This window comes from Amblyomma americanum, chromosome 8 (genome assembly GCF_052857255.1).
Source record: "Amblyomma americanum isolate KBUSLIRL-KWMA chromosome 8, ASM5285725v1, whole genome shotgun sequence".
In the NCBI taxonomy this organism is placed as follows: Eukaryota; Metazoa; Arthropoda; class Arachnida; order Ixodida; family Ixodidae; genus Amblyomma; species Amblyomma americanum.
Window position 1 is genome coordinate 18,208,604 of NC_135504.1, and position 17,798 is coordinate 18,226,401.

The window sequence follows — 17,798 nt, forward strand, 5'->3', positions numbered from 1 at the left end:
TTGGGGAAAGGAAATGGCGCAGTATCTGTCTCATATATCGTTGGACACCTGAAGCGCGCCGTATGGGAAGGGATAAGGGAGGGAGTGAAAGTAGAAAGGAAGAAATAGGTGCCGTAGTGGAGGGCTCCGGAATAACTTCGACCACCTGGGGATCTTTAACGTGCACTGTTCCCAAATCTCGCGTTTGTTTTCACTGCAAGGGGAAAGTATAACATCGACTCGTGACGTGCGTTCGTGTCGACTGCGGGGGGCGACGACCAGGAAGGACAACGACGCGCCTGGCATTCCTGGTGCCTCTCAAGCTCTATTGCACCGCGCTGTGCGGCCCCCAAACTCAGCCACCGCGTCGCCGGCAGGCGCTTGAAGAGTTCGGCGGCATTGGCCGCATGCCACTGCGCTCCGTAAAGAAAACAACGAGCGGCTCGCAGCAACGTCGGAATGCGTTTCGGGACGGAACGCTTTGGCATGCCGCTGACGCCTGCACTGGCAGGTGCTGACTTGAACGTTTTATAGGCAGCGCAGGTCGGGAGCTCTCTTTAGGGATGAGTTCAAAAACAATCCAAAAAAAGTTTACGCTCTGTCGAGGGCGTTGCCGAGCCGGGAACTCTCTTTCAGAGGGACTATTCCCTTACAAAAATTTCTTTACACAACCTACAGACTGTCCATATAGACTTTTGTCTATAAACTCTATAACTGTCTATAGACACACCCTAGAAAACAGTCTATAGGCAATAAAGGTCCTGTATAAGTCCGTAGACAATGTATAGATTTATGGCCATACACTTTTAGTAGACTTTTTTCTATAGACAGTCTATAGACTATGAATAGACGAAAATAAATATCTATAGGAAGGCAATAGAGTCTATAGACAGTCTATAAACTATGAATAGACAAAAATAAATATCTATAGGAATGCAATAGAGTCTATAAGTAGTGCATAGACTGCCTATGGACCATTTTTGTAAGGGTTTACAACCTCTCCGACGAATTTTCCAACTTTAGAGCTTCAACACTCTAGCAAATTTAAGGGATGTATCTCAACTGATTCGCTGCCTGATGATGCCACTGCGCAGTGCGCTAAACCATACAGCGTGGTGGGATAATCCAGAATGAGAGGCCGGATTTGTCTGGCTTGCATGCACGCTACGGTCAAACGAAGTGAAATAAATAAAGCCTTATTAAAAATTGACGGAAGGACAGATAGGCAGATTTATAGAGATGTAGCTAGATCTGTTATTAGACATACAAAGATGTATATATGCAAAAACAGGTAGAGAGATTACGTACAGGTGGAAGCATGAAGAAAGAAATTTCTCGGCAGGCTTTTTTTTTTCTTTTTTCGATACATTGTGTTCATCCCTGACCAGCATCTAAATTTCCGAAATATTGTGTTGTTTCTCCGGATTGACCGAAAAAATGGTCTTCCTACTGCGCTGACGAGCCGGCTTGGCTAGACAGGGCGGTGCCGGAGGCTTATACATTATGTCGTCTCTCTTGCGTCGCGGCACGGGTGTGTCGTATCGATTCATCGGGGACATGCGCGTCACGTGGACCGACGGAGAGGTACAAAGACATAAAGATGGCACACACTCTCTCCGGAGGCAACAGCAACTAAGAAAAAGAAGAGGCAAAGAATGGAAGGGAGAGGAGGTACACGAGAACGTGCCTTCCGGCCCGTAGTCTATCACGCCTTCGTGGTCAACCTACGGGCCACGATGCTTGGGGCTTGGCGTCGGCTCGCCCGTAGAGACAGCCTTGACATTAACCCTTGCGCACATAGCCACGATCCCAATAATTTTATCGGAAAGCATTTGGGATTGTTTATTTTATTCCCGGTTATTTCTTCTTGTTCCCTTCCGGTCGTGACTACCATGAAAGCATCGATGTCGTGGCGCGCCGTCTGCTGCGAGAGAACCGACGAAGCCGTCGTCTGCTCGTCTGCTGCAGGTCGCATCCTTGTTCGTATGGTAATCTGAAGAAACGAAGACGTCGTCTGCTAACGATGTCACGCTTGCTGCGATGCTGTCGCAGAAGGCCCTTTTTCCCTGAACAGAACAGCGCGTGCATGAAGAAAAGCAGTCTAAAACCACCTCTCACTGCAGTGCATGTGTCATGCAACGTACTAGGAACTGTACAGTGCATTGGGAAGGGTTTGTTCCTTTGTTTTTTCTTTAAGTTTCATTTTTTTTGGAGGAATATAGGGGATTGGAAGGAACACTACAGACTGCAAGTACAGTACTAATGTCGAATCGAAAATGCGGCCTCAAAAATCGGATTCTGAAACTTTAGCTAATATCCTAACTCGCTAACTAACGTAAGCTATATATATATATACATATTAAGGAAGCCAACAGTCACCGAAACCAAGGTGCACCTTGGTTTCGGTGACTTTTGGCTTCTTTAATATGTTTGTCAAACGAGACCCTCATCACATTTGACTTGTCTATATATATATATATATATATATATATATATATATATATATATATATATATATATATATATATATATATATATATATATATATATATATATATATATATATATATATATATATATATATATATACAACCACCAAAAATTGAAGAAACATAACAGGATTTAATTCACGACGTTTCGGCTGGAGGACCAACCTTTTTCGAGTATCAAGACATTGTCCTCCAGCCGAAACGTCGTGAATTAAATCCTGTTATGTTTCTTCAATTTTTGGTGATTTTATATTATATTGACCAAATCAGCTGCCAGAAATCACTTTTGATATATATATATATATCCTACAGTACGTTTTACAGTGCGTAACACGAAATTCAGCGGCAGCTGTTGTCGTGAATGTAATATATCGCTTATTCTTTATTGTTTCTTCTTAATTCCCTGGCCGAGTATGCGCGCGACGTCACTTTGGTGTCACTCTTGACGTGACTGTGCTCATCGTAACAGCCAGCGTGCTCACGCCATATGGTGTTGCAGTAACGTCATATGTGAAGTCACTGCATGTTTACCAGTCAGTGTGGCGCGTTGCTGTGACGTCATGCGTGACGCCACTACATTCATTGCATGCTTTCCATGAGCATCGCTACCATTTGTTTCGGCCAGGGGATAAACGTTATAGAGGAGGTTGCGCTGAATGTCAATGCTTTTCGGTGACATCATGGTGCCACCATGAATTCTCGCACAAAAGTGGGACATAAAATCAAAGATTCACTGCTTCGAAGAGGGTTGAAATGTACGTGTTTTAATGAAATATTTTCGTACTTTTTATCATCGTGATCATAAACACTTCTCTGAAAAAGTATATACGGTGGCTTTCATGGTAGCGGTATAGTAGCGTTGATAATCACTCTATCTGGGGAGATCATTGCAGCGGAGTTAGTTCTTTTATAGGAACAGAAAACAGCGCAAACCACAGGACCAGAAGGAAATTGACGGCACGACGCGCTCACTATCAACTACTCTTAGCAGAAACAAAGAGAACTCAAGAAATACAACAAAAAATAGGACAAACCAGACGACGCACAAACAAAAACAAGAAGGCGCATTCTTTGCATTTGTGCTGCATTTTTCATTCTTAAAAGATGCACCAAATTACCCAAATTTAATAATAATAATAATAATAATAATAATAATTGGTTTTGGGGGAAAGGAAATGGCGCAGTATCTGTCTCATATATCGTTGGACACCTGAACCGCGCCGTAAGGGAAGGGATAAAGGAGGGAGTGAAAGAAGTAAGGAAGAAGAGGTGCCGTAGTGGAGGGCTCCGGAATAATTTCGACCACCTGGGGATCTTTAACGTGCACTGACATATCGCACAGCACACGGGCGCCTTAGCGTTTTTCCTCCATCGAGACGCAGCCGCCGCGGTCGGGTTCTAACCCGGGAACTCCGGATCAGCCCAAATTTCCGCACTCCTTATATTCTGTCCGCACATGGACGGCTGGTTGTCAGTAGGATTTACCAAAATGGCGGTTGTAACGTTTAGGTTAAACGCGGAGAGGGTGTTCATGAAAGTGCTACTCAGTGTATTCACTGTGTGGTTTCGAGAAACAGTAGCGAACCTTAACCCTTACGACTGCCCCACGCGAGAATGAAAGGTGCCGATGCAGCAACTTCCATTCATCGCTCGCGGTCAGATGCAAGTGCAATGGCGACCGGTGCTGCCAGCAAGAGCCATATATGCATCTGCACCTGTGCGAAAGCGCCTGCCATACAGAGTGCACGCTCTCAGGAGCACGCTCATCGGATATTAATTTGCCAGCCCTGACGCAATCCTTCGCCAGCAGATGGCCAACCGGTTCTCCCCGCGCTTTATTGTCCCGCGTATACAAGTATGTAGTATGCACGCCCGTACGGCCATGACTTCGCGGCGGGGCGCGCGGCTGGCTGTGGCTACTAATGGACCTGTTTTGTTTGTTTGCGGTTTTCGGGGCGCGCTTCGCTCCAAGATCTGATACGCGGCGTTCGTTTGGGCCACGCCCACGCACACTCGAGCCGTGTACGGGTGGTTTCCTTTCGCGGCTAGGTTCTATTTAGCATTCAGACGACGCGTCGGATGCCGTCCTGGCTGCTGCTTGCTCGTTGATCTCCTATAGCACGGTGCCAACCAGTGTTACGCCTTGAAGCGCACGCGCGCCCCTCCTTTTTTCATTTTTATTTTATGGAGAGTAGGCTTAACTATGTAGACGTCCATGGCTATTGTGACGTCCGTTTCAAAGGAAATGGAGACGAGCACGGCAGACCGCGGTCACGTCGTCATCGTTTTCTTTCTACAAGAACGTGCATAAAAATGGCGACGAAATGGAGCATACGGCAGGATTGTCGTTCGTCTGCCAGAAACGAATAACGCACTCATCACTGAACACGAAACAAGCATACATATCCGCCGCAACGTTCAGACGCACAGTCACGCACGCACTTCACCCCACTAAGCTCTTCACCTTGGGATGGCGATTGTCTCAACTGTCTCAACACACACACACACACGCGCGCGCATACGCACATACACACACACGCGCGCGCGCGCGAACACACACACACACACACACACACGCGTGCGCACACACACACACTCACACACACACGCACGCACGCACGCAAAAGGCGCAGATGCTTCATTGAAAGTGAAGCTACTCACCAGATTCAGTGACGGCGGTTCGAAAACAGTTTCGCATCTTGACTAGTTCTGTGTAGTAAAGATTAGCTTATGCGCCGACGACGGCCCCTTTCTGTTAAATTTATACAAACAAGCAAACGTTCCTCACTGTATTTCTTGTGCTGTATGAGCGAATTATCTATTCGCTTTGTCTAATGATATGTAATGCTGTATTGAGAATGACCAGAAGGGCACCTGTTAACAATGGTTTTCTTTGGACAACGTAGCATATATCCTATGCAATTGCTTTGATACATGCATCCATTCTGGACGTCGTTCATTTCGCAATCCTCTTCTAATTTGCACAATTTATGCGTTCGACGGCCTAAGGCAGTAATTATTTCAACATCAAAAGAATTGCGCGCAATGCCTCACAGTATAGCGGCTCTGAATAAGCACCGAGCGATTCCTCAGCGCATGCGCACGAACGGTTTGCGAAAAGTCACGCGGGGTCGCTTGCTTAACTCCAGCATGGCGCATTGTGCGCGAAGTCCGAACAGGCATCTAAAAGAAATATTTTGCAACTTTTGACTCTGTCTCCCGGAAGTTGAAGCATTTCTTAGCCTATTTGCGTATTTTCAACGCTGGAACTCGCATAACACTACATAAACGCCTAATCGTGGCAATCTAAGATTTACAGGGACACCTAATTTCATTGAGTGCTGGCAATGCGACACCGCTAGAGGAGCTGTTGATGCCGTTACAGCAAGTGGCGTCACTTCTGCCGCTGCGGTGGCTGACCCGAAAGGCGCGGGTTCGATCCAGGCCGCGGCGGTCGAATCTCGATGGAAGCGAAATGTTAGAGGCCCGTGTATACTGTGCGATGCAAGTGCACTTTTGAGGCCCCGAGGTGGTCGAAGTAATTCCGGAGCCCTACAGCTTCTCTCTCTTAGCTTCATTCCTTCCCCACAGCGCGGTTGAGGTGTCCATCGGGAAACGGGACAGCTATAGTGCGCCATTTCCTGTCCTCAAAAAAGTTCGGAGTTTAACTGCGGTTATACCCTAAGTCCGAGCGATAGCATTTTGGCAATGACCCGGGACATATTTGGAGGTCTTGTCATCCGCGGCAATCCTATACTTACATATCAGACAAGATGCGAGCTAATTTCCCATCCTGTGATCTTTACAACTGCCACATATTTAACATCTCTCCACCCAACACCATGGCCGCTTTTGGCGGCCCGAACCAGAGATGGGGGTCTGAAACCGCAAAAGGAAGTTTCTCTCTCTCTTCGCCGACTACATATTCTTGGTGCAACAATAAAATTTATAAACTGAAAGCGTTTTTTTTTTTGGTCTGCATTCGTTTTTCAGTACTTTCGAGCGCTGGTTTTTATGCTTCGTTCCCATAACCCAGCCGGAAGTTACCGTTCTGTCGTTCAACACTCGCACTAATATCCTTGTTTTATTTATTTATTTATTTACAGAATACCTGCGTCGACTAGAAGGCATTATCGCTGGGGAGACAGTTTGAAAACAACGTGTTCATTTTCACAGAATAAAGCAATAAGAACATTAAGCGAAGTTAACATCAAAGTAAAACAAAACAAAAAGCGAACATTATTAAAGGTAACAGAAAGCTTGAACAAAAGTAAGACAGGAGTAGATTCTCAGGGATACAGTCGACAATAAAAATCGCGATTATCAAACCCTGAAACATACTCTTCCGGCAACAAGTTCCAGTCTTTCCCACTATGTGGAAAGAATGATTAAAAAAAAACTGTATTACAACTGCATTACGATCGTAGAGAACAAACGCCCCAACGGCCCTGGACTTGGATATATTATGTTCAGCTGTAAGCAATATGAAATGGAACATGCCAGCATGTGCCGAGTCGATGCGCGCGCCTGTGGCTGTTCTAATAACCGAAGGCTCGCTTCGCCGCGCCTGCGACCGGGCGGCGTGCCTACATCATTCGTTATAAACGGGTTCTTTATAAGCGAGGCTTGTACATGGCTCTATGGACGCGATGTTATAGATGCCATTTACAGCTTTCCGCCTTCAAGGGGTCGAGATACTTGCGTATAAATTTTCGCGAAGTTTGCTCATAGTGCACAGGTCATGTGTAGAAACGTTCCTTCGAACTTTCGCACCAATTAAATTCGTTTAGAGAGGTCCAAGAGTTATAACGTATACAAGGCAAATTCTGATTCCCACGTTCTGGAAGCGTATTTCGATCCTATGTTTAGCATGTGTTAAATATTGTTACTGGCAGATTTGTTAGCTACCTGAGGATAAAATTATTGATTATCATCGTCAGGCGGTGGTGCATTATCATGCATTCATCTCGTTCGGGCGAGTTCGCGAAATTGTGTCCGCAAACAAGTCCCTTTAAAGCGACGAGAAATCGAGCCCGGTAAAAGTAGTCCATTACATGAAAAGCGTGTACATAGATACGACAAGCGTATAATTCAGCGCCCTGCTTTAGGTTCTCCAGGCTGGAAGCTGAAATGACGCCAGTGCAAGCACAGTATGGTGTTTTCCACTGCGTATGACACTTAGCAGCCGAACCCGGTCCTTTATACTGTTCACAGTCTGCTGCCCGCAGTCATAAATCGACAGTCGAGACCTCCTTTAATCACCGTGCCCCTTGCCCACATAGAAGTGGAGTGATGTGTCCGCACCAATCCTTCAAGTCCTGCGGTCCTGCCCACCGGCACGTGGGATTGAAATGTCCTGTGACACCTGTTGCCTGAACTGACTCGTTAACGAGCTCATGCAGCTAAGCCTTTGACCTCTGCGTTTTACGCAGCTACGAAGCTACATGATCATGTGGAGGTATCGTCGGTATAGCCCGGTCTGGGGCTCCATAGTGCTTCGAAGTTACCGCGGTGACCACGAGCTAGTGATGATGATACTGAAGTCTCCGTGAAGGCCTCTAGTGCGTATGGATTAACAGACCAACGATTTCGCACAAGGCCTCTCTAACATTAACATCGCAAGCAGAGAGACGTCGCTGCGGACGCGGATCTACAGTGATATGCCAAAAGCTGCTGTGGTTGGCCTGGCTGTAGTAAAAGCTAAACCGACAACAGTGACTTTTCTACTTAAAACCGCAGTATGCTGCTACCATATTACTGAAGAATACAGAGTAGTTAAAATTAACTAATCATTCGCACCGCCTTGCAGCAGGTGCCTCGGTTCTGAGCATATGCATCTGTATTAGCACGATTCGCAGAAGGCGGTTGGAAACAATGACGCCCATCATGGCCGCCTCCATGGTTTACATGAAATCGTTTGTTTGCAATCTTGACGAAGTTTTTGTTTGCTGCATGATTACAGAAGAGACAACGTGCTGATTTTGCAGAGCTGGTTGAGCGCTTAGAAACAGTGGTATCATTAATGCCTGCACAAGTAGAGGGCGACGACGCGCTCGCACGAAACTGCATTTGTGCAATGCGAACCGCGGTGGATACTACGCCCCCCGTTTGAGATTCTGTTTTCAACTGGCGCTTGGTTGCGTCATTCCTAGTCTTTCATCGAAATTTGTCCTCTGTACTGCGGGGTTACGCTACTAAAGGGGACTAAGTATGGCTTCATTGTTTGATCAGTACGAAGAAGTAACTTCGCAGTCGGCTGGCTATCTGGGCTCGGCTGGTCGGAGCGCCTTTCCGGAGTTGGTGAGCATCCTTTTATTTATGAGAACTCAACTTTAGATAACACGCGTCGGTTTGCGGTTAAGTAACTCCCTCACGGCAAGCATCGTCTTGTCTAGTCTGACAAACAGTTATCTTAGTCAAACTTAGCTGTGTTTGGTGGCGCAGATTGTAATGCCGCTTGACTCCGCAGCCAAATACCGAACGATAGGGTCTGCCAAATAGGACATCCTGTGAGGCGCGGCGCAGAAAGTATTTTCTGTTTGCTATGTTTCCAGCCGGCCGATCTTTTAACCATCCAAATGATTACGTAGGATTTACTCGAGACATTCTGCCTTTACAGACGACGGGCTACATCAATGCCTCTCTTGAAATGGAAGTGCCGATATTCAAGAAGACGAGGATAACATTCACGTGAGTCTTTGGCAAGAAAAATTCACCTTTTTTTTTCTTCTCAGTAATAATGGGTTTCAGAAGTTAGCACAATAGTCTAATAATTGGTTTTTTGGGGAAAAGAAGTGGCGCAGTATCTGTCTCATATATCATTGGACACCTGAACCGCGTCATAAGGGAAGGGGAAAGGAAGGAGTGAAAGAAGAAAGGAAGAAAGAGGTGCCGTAGTGGAGGGCTCCGGAATAATTTCGACCACCTGGGGATCTTTAATGTGCACTGACATCGCACAGCACACGGGCGCCTTAGCGTTTTTCCTCCATAAAAACGCAGCCGCCGCGGTCGGGTTCGAACCCGGGAACTCCGGATCAGTAGTCGGGCGCCCTAACCACTGAGCCACCGTGGCACGCTAAAAAGCAAAAATGAAGGTTAGTATGTCTCGAAAAACAAACAGGCGCCTCATTTGATGTCGCGTGCTAGATTCTATGTTCGTCAATCAAGATGAAAAGTTCGGTGTTTCCACAAATAGCTACTGGAAGGACAAACTTTGTGAGAGCTTCTAAGGGAAGCAGTGTAGACTACAATATCTTAAACACTGAAATGACTTCCCCTGACACTTTTTGCAGAGGCGTGCAGGGCAAACGTTTTGGCTTGGAAAAATTGCGTGCTAGCAGTGATAGCTTTTGTTAATACTAATCCTTCTGCTTGTTTCTTGTTCGTTGTAACCTTTCCTGCGTATGTAGTAGTGGAGTGCGCGCTCTGAGAGATGGTTTTATTGTTTGTTGAACAGTCCTCAGCACCCAATCACTCACTTGGTTGTCAGCAACCAGATCCTGGTCCTCGCAATGGCCAACAAGTGCTTGCTTCGCATCGCCATCACGAATCCAAACAATCCCCATGGCAAGTGGCACCCTTTCAGCGCCCATAAGTGATGCGAAGTATTTTTTTTTACTAAACCACTGTTGCAGAGCATTCTGGTCTCATGTTTATTCATAGTTTGGAGTATAGCGTGCTGCAAGAATTTGCTTTACCTGACTGTTCTGGATATCGAAATTGAAGACTTGCCTTGTAGGATGAGTGCTGTGTGAGAGTGCCTTTCTGACACATTAAAAATCTAGCAGGGGTGCAAGTTGCTGGGGAAAAAGTAGTAGTAGCATAGTAATTAAATTTGCATGCGGTCAGTCGTGAGCTCATATGGGAAGTTTTTTATGGTACATTAGGGAGGTGTGTGCATCGATTCCAGTCTGGACATTAAAAGTGTTGCTGAATAAAGCATTTAGCTTAGGAGGCAGCTTTCTTCTATTCTGAACATATTGGGTTAGTAATGTTATCTCTGCGTGTCAGATTGTTTTTCTCGTTCTTTCTGCTTTGAAACTATGGATGTGCTGCTGGAAAGTATAGATTTGTTGTTTACCGGCCTAAGTTCATCATAATTACCTGCGTGCTTTCGTGTCAGCTTGACTTCTTTTTGCTTTGCACTGACGGGAAATGGCTTTTTATTGTTTGCAGCCAACTTGCTTTCATTTTCTCTAAGCAGCTTAAAGTAAGGTTCCACTTTCCTTAGGTAATGCATTGTATGTATGGGGCATCCATTGTTCTTAGAGTGCTTTTTATTTTTAAGCATCTTGTAGCTACATGTCATAGATGCTTGTACTTATATTGGAAAAGCCGAGACCTGAATGAATGTAAGCAGCATGTGCATGCTTTTGGCAGCATGCAGTATTTTTGGATATACAGCTCTCTAAGAGCCACAGCAGAGAAGTATGAAGTAGAAAGTGCTATGGCATCGGTTACAGGACAAAACATGCGAGAACTCGGGCATTTCATTGCAATTCATGGTGTTTGTCTTTTAACTATCTTTGTGGAGCCCTCTATTTGATTCTTGTGGGAAGCTTAAAATTCCGGCTGCAATAAAAGGAAAACCTTCAGAGATATTGCACCATGTGTGATGGCAATATCACTGTCGTTGTGACTGAATGAGCTTGGTAACGTTCAGTCAGAAAGGCTTTACGGAGGCTAAACATATTAGCCGGAAGAGCCTGGATGGTATTGCAAATGTGTGTGTGCATGCATTTTTCTGAACTCTTACGTATATTGTTGTGATTGCTTTCTTTCTTTTTTTAAAATTGAATTGCAGCACAATTTTTTGTCCAACTTGAAGGCATTGCGCATTATTTCATAGAGCTGCATTATACTCTAATTATAATATGAAGTTTGCAGTCCCCTTGTTTAGGTTTTCTTTTTTTTGTAGCTCTCAAATACTATACATTTGCGTGTATTTGTGGTTTTCATCTCAGAGGTTGACCTGATCAGGTCCCTCGGTGACAAGGGTCACACGGCCAAGATTTATCAGATGTTCCTTGACCCCCTGGGTCGACACCTTCTTGTGAGCGTGGTCCACTCCGATGGCGAGACCTTCTTCGACAACTGCTACCTCCACCAGAATGCCCCGAAAGCACAGTCGCTGGCGAAACTCAAGGTGTGTTTTTTTCTTTTGCAAGGTGTTGTGGTGTGTTGTTGGTATTTTTTTTATTTCAATTCAAACAATCTCTGTGATATAATTCAATATTCGATGACAGGGAAAAAAAAAGTGTTCCTTTGCCTGATTAGGGTTTTACCACTCATACGCTGCCGAACGAATACACAAAATGAAAACACCATTACGCATTAGCTAATGATCAAATACAGATGACTGTGAAAGAATTCAAAGGAGAACAAAAAGGGAGTAGTATACAGTGGGAACAGGAGTCTCAAAACTGATTCATGCAATTTGCATCATTCAGCAAATCACTTGTTCATGGCCTTGAATGAAAAACCAGGTAAATTTTAAAATACTTGCAAAGGTGACAAGTGATCCATAACCTGATAGTTGGGAGTTCTTTGCGATGGGTTAGCTTTGAGTGAAAAGCAAAGGTTGTTAGTTCTTTGTTGACCAAGGGAAGTGCCAAGGGTTAATTTTTTTTTCTGCTAAACTACTATTGGTTATTTATAATTTTGTGACAACTGTCCTTTGCTCAGGAGTGTTTGAATGTACACTTAACTGGTCAGCCATTATTTGAAAGCAGTTCAATTTTTTGCTGTTATGTAGGATTTTTTATTAACAGGCAAGGGGAAAGCGCTCAACGTGTGACCGCAGCTGGTACAGGACAGGGCAATTGGAGGAGTATGGAAGAGGTCTTTGCCTTGCACTGGGCATAGTCAGGCTGATGATGATGATGATGAGTTCACTGTCTTGATAGAGGGCATACGTGTGCAGCTTCAAGAAGTTTCAACACCTAGCACTTTTGCTTTCTCATGGGCATGGTAAGGGAAGCACTTAAAATAAATTGTTCTGTTTTTGTGTCCAAGCCACGGGGCATGCCATTTGAGCCTCTCATGCTTCACATGACAGGAAAGTGTGCGTGCTGTATTTTCCCAGCACGTCAACCTTAAACAGGGTGGGTCTCATATAAAAGAGTTGCTCTCCCCTGAAGTCCAATTCGTCAGTCATGATATTGTCTTGCATTCTTTATTTGGGCAGTGTGACTATAGTTTCTGAGTTGGCAGTCATGGCGTAAGGTTTTTCTTTTTCATTCCTGTGCGTTGTGGACTTCGTCGTGCAGCTGAAATTCAGGAATTCAAGGCCATTGCGTTCAAATTAAAAATTTGGGGTGACCTAAGTTGAGACCTCATATTCAATTTCTGTCCAGGGCCATGTCATCAGTGCAGTTGGTTGGAACTACGACAACCCTCCAGAAAGTAACTCAACAAGCTACATACTTGTTGGCACCACCAAAGGTATGTGGAGGACGATCGAGAAATGTCAGCTGCTTTCATGTGTACATTTAGCTGTTGTCTTACTGATTTTTGCAATGATACTAGTCTACCTGTTTGCATATTTATTAATCGGTGCTTCAAGGCTCACTGAGTTTACCAGAATATGAAAGGGACACGCGGTATTATGCATCAAAAATGGACGAAAGCAAATCCAATCAACTGTTGATAATTAGGACTTGAAGGGGACCATGAATTTGTTCAAATTATGTGGAATTCAACTTAAGGGGAGCAGTTTTAATACACGGTGTTTATGGGACCAAAGTTTGCGTTAAACAAGTATGTTAGTGAGGTTCGGCTGTACTAGATAAAATGCAAGTGAAGCAGCTGCGTGCTGCCAAACTTGTTTGCTTTGAGCAGGTGGTCTCTTATCTTTATAGCCTTGAGGAACACCAATGGCTTTCAGGACAAGCTGAGGAGCCTCGCGAGTCCTGACTTCCATCCTTTCCCGGCTAACATGCATGCAAAAAAGCGTATGCGTACACACAGTCCCTCAAAAAATGCCCAAATTCAATTTATAATAACTGGCTGTATAGTGAAACAGTCTACTGCAAGCAGTTATAGTATGACTAGCCACAAAATAAGGTAGGGAAAGGAAAAGCTGGACTTGAGGCATGCATGCATTTTAGTGATCAGGGAACTACAAAAAGCACTGCAACGAACCCAACAGTTCCATAGAGCCCAGTTTGAGAACACATTGTTTATGGTTACACATTGATTTCATTGTTGGCTGTGCTCGGAAAGAAAGGTGGCGCCTACTGCAGTCCTTCCTTGCAGCAGGTTCTCAAAGCATGAATTTCTTTTGTGCTTGCAGGTATGGTTTTCGAGACGGAGCTGGCTGCAGCTGACGACAGGTTCTTCCTGCAAGGCTCTCCTGAGCGCTATTGCAAAATGGTAAGCCATAATGATAGTCTAGTCGGTTCATAGTGAATGCCAAAAAAACTGTGCGAAGACAGCGGGACAAGAAGAGGCACAAAGATGCATGCACAAAGTGCAGATGATGATAATCTTTAGCCAATCCGAGTAGTGCCTAACTCTCCTCCAGTCTTCAGATTTCATAATCGTGCAAATTCGGCAGACGTACCGAATGTCTGCGTCTTGTGTGTGCGCTTCGATGTGCGTCTTTATGCCTCTTGCTATCCTGTCGTCTTCGCGCAGTTTTTTTTATAAGTAAGCGTTGCATCACAAACAGCTTTACACTGTTGCACTTTGAAGGAGCAGGCCAGTAGTATTGTTTCCTTATTCTGGAAACAGGTGAAACGGCTACTACCGCAGGCCATAGGTTTCAAATTTGCAAGGTTTCATATTTTTTTAATATATTCCTAATGTTTTCGGTCATTGTTTATACATACGTAAAGTGTGGTGAGTTTGTTCCAAAGTTTCACATGAGCTATGAGTAGTCATAGTGGAGGGCCACGGATCAGTTTAGGCAACCTAGGGATTTTAGCATGCACTGATATCGCACAGCACATGGGTGCTTTTGCATTTTTTCCTACTTTGAAATGCAGCCGCTACAGCTGGGATTTGGCTCCTATAGATAACTTCCTTTGTATCGGTTTCGGTTATACGTGCTGTGAATAACTGGAGCTTATGTTTTGAACATACAAGCCTTGTAAAACCACTTCAAGGAAGGCGTGTGGAACGAATGCATAAAACTGTCAACACATACACATCTGGGTTTCATGTAAGCACCTGTGTTTCTCTGGAGAGTCAGAAGAACATAATTGAAATCCTGAAAGCAGCATAGAATCACAATGTGTACATAAGGGGATCCAGCAGAGGTTGCATAATTAATCTTCATAAATGGGTGGGGGTTTCTATGCAATCCTGGCGTGTTTCTCGCCAGTATCTGAAATGTTCATAATGTTTTCCCGCAGGATAAGCGGATGAAAGGGCTGTATGAGTGATCCACTCTGCCACTGCACATTTATGGTGGCCTTAACTTGGGGCCCATGTAAAAAATAGAAGGAAGAAAGGACTAGCAGTTTACCCTTGTGGTATAATACGAATTACACAGATATCATGGGTGGTGTCAAATGCTGATCCCGTGCCACTTTTCTAAGATACTGTGTGTGTCACGGAGCCTTTCAGTAATACATCAGCCTGCCTGGCTGATGTAAATCTTTCCACATGTGAGTGGAATGCTCGTATGTTTGCGAGTTAATTTTTTGGCACTGCCCTCTTTCTTATTTTTCACAGATCCCTTGGTCTGTGTCATCCCGTAGTACTATAAAAGACACTTCTATACCAGCATCAATCAATAACCCTGCACAAAATTTTGCTGTGACACCAATAAAGCTGTTGTTGTAAAACTGAAGTGAGACGACATAGAGCGCAATACGTTATAGAAGGGAAAGTGATAGGTGCAGTGCCAAGAGATAGAAAAGCTATGTGTATCAAATAAGAAATGCAAGATTTTGGGGGGTGAACGTCAGTTGGTCATGTATAGCGTGCAGTGAAGATGACCGTTAGTTAAAGAAGTGACACACAGCTTGCAAACAGCCGAGAACTGATTGGAGTGGTGACGCTTTGGAAATTTGCTCTGATCGAGCGACTGTGGCTGACTTACAACAGGTATAGTGGAGGGTCACTTGCGGGAGTCTTTTGTCTAGCAGGCTACTTGGTTCAGCTGCTCCGTATGTTGGTGTTGATGAAGAGGAGAAAAGTGACTGTTCACATTTTGAAGTGCACTTTATAAAAAGTATTTGAGTAGATATGCAACCATACATAATCATGCTTTCAGGGAAGCCCAAACATCCGTTGTACAGAACTTTGGCTTGCTACTGGTCTCAGTTTTCTTTTTTTTTTTCTCCCGAGTTGTTGAAATGTGTCGGTAGTTGTTTTTTTTTAAATTATGAAAAAATGTTACATTTCTGCAGCTTCACCCGATGATGCGTAATATCTGCATATTTCAGCATCCAGTTGCTCAGTTAGACATCTTTCCGCCAGCAAGCATATTTCGATGGAAGTGAAATACAAAAACACACATGTGCTGTGCACATGTGCACTACTGTTAATTTCAGCATTGTTAAAGAATCGCAGGTGGCTCAAATTAATGTGGAGCCCTTCACTGTGGTGTCCCTCACAGCCCGTGTCGCTTACAGCCCGTGTCGCTTACAGCCCGTGTCGCTTACAGCCCGTGTGTCGGTTCAGAATTTCTAACCCTACGTATCGCCGTCTTAATTTGGACAACTGCGCAGAAATAGGTGTCTAAAAATCAATTTTTCAGGTCTACCAGCTGGGTCCAGACCAGACTTTAGGGCCCATCATGGGGCTTGAGGTCCGGCGCTTCATACCACGCAGCTCTGACCAACGATGCTTCATCATTCTCACAACTCCAAGGTGCTGAAGCTACTGTTTTGCAGCCTGCCAGATTTCAGACATTTGCGGGGATAACGTAGCTGGGCAGCTGGCACGATATAGAGTTGGAGGGATATGGGAGAGGCCTTTGTCCAGCAGTGGATGTAGTTTGGGGCTGCTGACGATGATAGGTTCTCCCCAGAAATTAAAATATGTGTGTACTGATATCATCATTACTTTAGGGATGTGCAAAAGTACCACTCAGCTGTTAAAAATTGGAACGGACAATTAAGCTCTGTCTTAAGAGTATGACGTGATAGTGTTAATGGGTTAATGCCATGTATACCCTTAAGGCAGAGCTTAAGTGTCCCCTCCAATTTTTCTGTTATCTAATTCCCATTGAACATATGTTTTTGATCATTAAATTAAGGGAGGAGGGGACGTGCAAGAGCACCAGGTGAGCGTAATGTTAAATGTAACACACTAGAATACGGTAGTGTGGCAAGGAAATGAAAAAAAAAAAGTTTACAGAAAGACGTTGGAAAAGGGGCTTGATTTCTTTGGGCAGGTGTTTAACATCAGCATTTTTAATGCACTCACTTGCATCAGAAATGCATATGCAGCGTCTTTAGAGAACTCTAGTAGGCCGGTGCTGTTAAAATGTCATCATTGATTTGCACCGCATAACTGGATAAATAAATAACATAGCTTGGTGTCATTGCTAGATAATTTCGCACAGCCACATCGCTCTTAAGACTGGATTATATGAGCACGCAACAGGTAACATGACCAGTTAACATAGGACTACCATTACACAACTAGATAGTGAACATAGCTGAGTAGCATGACATAAAAAAAATTAACAAATTTCAGCTAAGTTCATTTCTTTAATGTCACTTGTCTAGATATTGTAAAAGCTAACAGCACGAATAGCGGATAACTAGGGTGATAAATGGTTCTAGATTGCTGCCTCCAAATTGCTGATGTGCTTCTTGATATTACTTTTAAATGATATTGCTTTTTGTCCATTTTTTCTTTTTTCAAAAATTTTAGGCGGATCTACCAGTTTGTTGGTGTCTGCGCACCATCAGGGGAACAGCCAGTGCTGCTGAGAGTGTTCACCAGTGCCGACCATGTTCTCGGTGACTGATCTTGTTGATTATTTATGCTCTTTTTACTAGCTGCCTGTGAATATCTCCTGATAGCTTTTCAGCTGCTGTACTTGAGTATCCCGCCTTCAATAGCAGGATGGTAAAATGGTAAAGGCCTGTGATGGTAAAATAATACTAGTAAAGGTACTGCGCACAGATTGCATAAAGTTTTTCCATAGTAAACTGAAAGCTGAATGGCAGGCTTGAGAAGGTAATGAAGTAACTAACAAACCTCATCTGGTTAAGCCGATCTATTTTAATGTAAGTCATGCAGATGCCAAAAACAGTTAATTGAAGGGATTTTGCCATGTAGACTTGATGGGATTGCACTTCTTTTTTTCCTTATCTTGATGGTGTGCAGGCCTTGCATGCAAGCGCTATATTTTAGTTAATTTATTCA

The 17,798-nt window shown here is 44.3% G+C and overlaps 1 protein-coding gene across 1 annotated transcript in view; it reads left to right on the forward strand.

Moving 5' to 3' along the window:
* Positions 1-8,336: 8,336 nt before the first annotated feature.
* dor (vacuolar protein sorting-associated protein 18 dor) overlaps positions 8,337-17,798 on the forward strand; it is a 38,144-nt gene continuing 28,682 nt past the window's right edge. The window contains exons 1-8 of the mRNA XM_077633989.1: positions 8,337-8,768; positions 9,088-9,158; positions 9,925-10,034; positions 11,432-11,613; positions 12,824-12,911; positions 13,762-13,841; positions 16,177-16,289; positions 17,301-17,389. Coding sequence (XP_077490115.1) covers positions 8,679-8,768; positions 9,088-9,158; positions 9,925-10,034; positions 11,432-11,613; positions 12,824-12,911; positions 13,762-13,841; positions 16,177-16,289; positions 17,301-17,389 — 823 coding nt within the window. The 5' untranslated portion in view covers positions 8,337-8,678. The remainder of the gene's footprint in view (positions 8,769-9,087; positions 9,159-9,924; positions 10,035-11,431; positions 11,614-12,823; positions 12,912-13,761; positions 13,842-16,176; positions 16,290-17,300; positions 17,390-17,798) is intronic.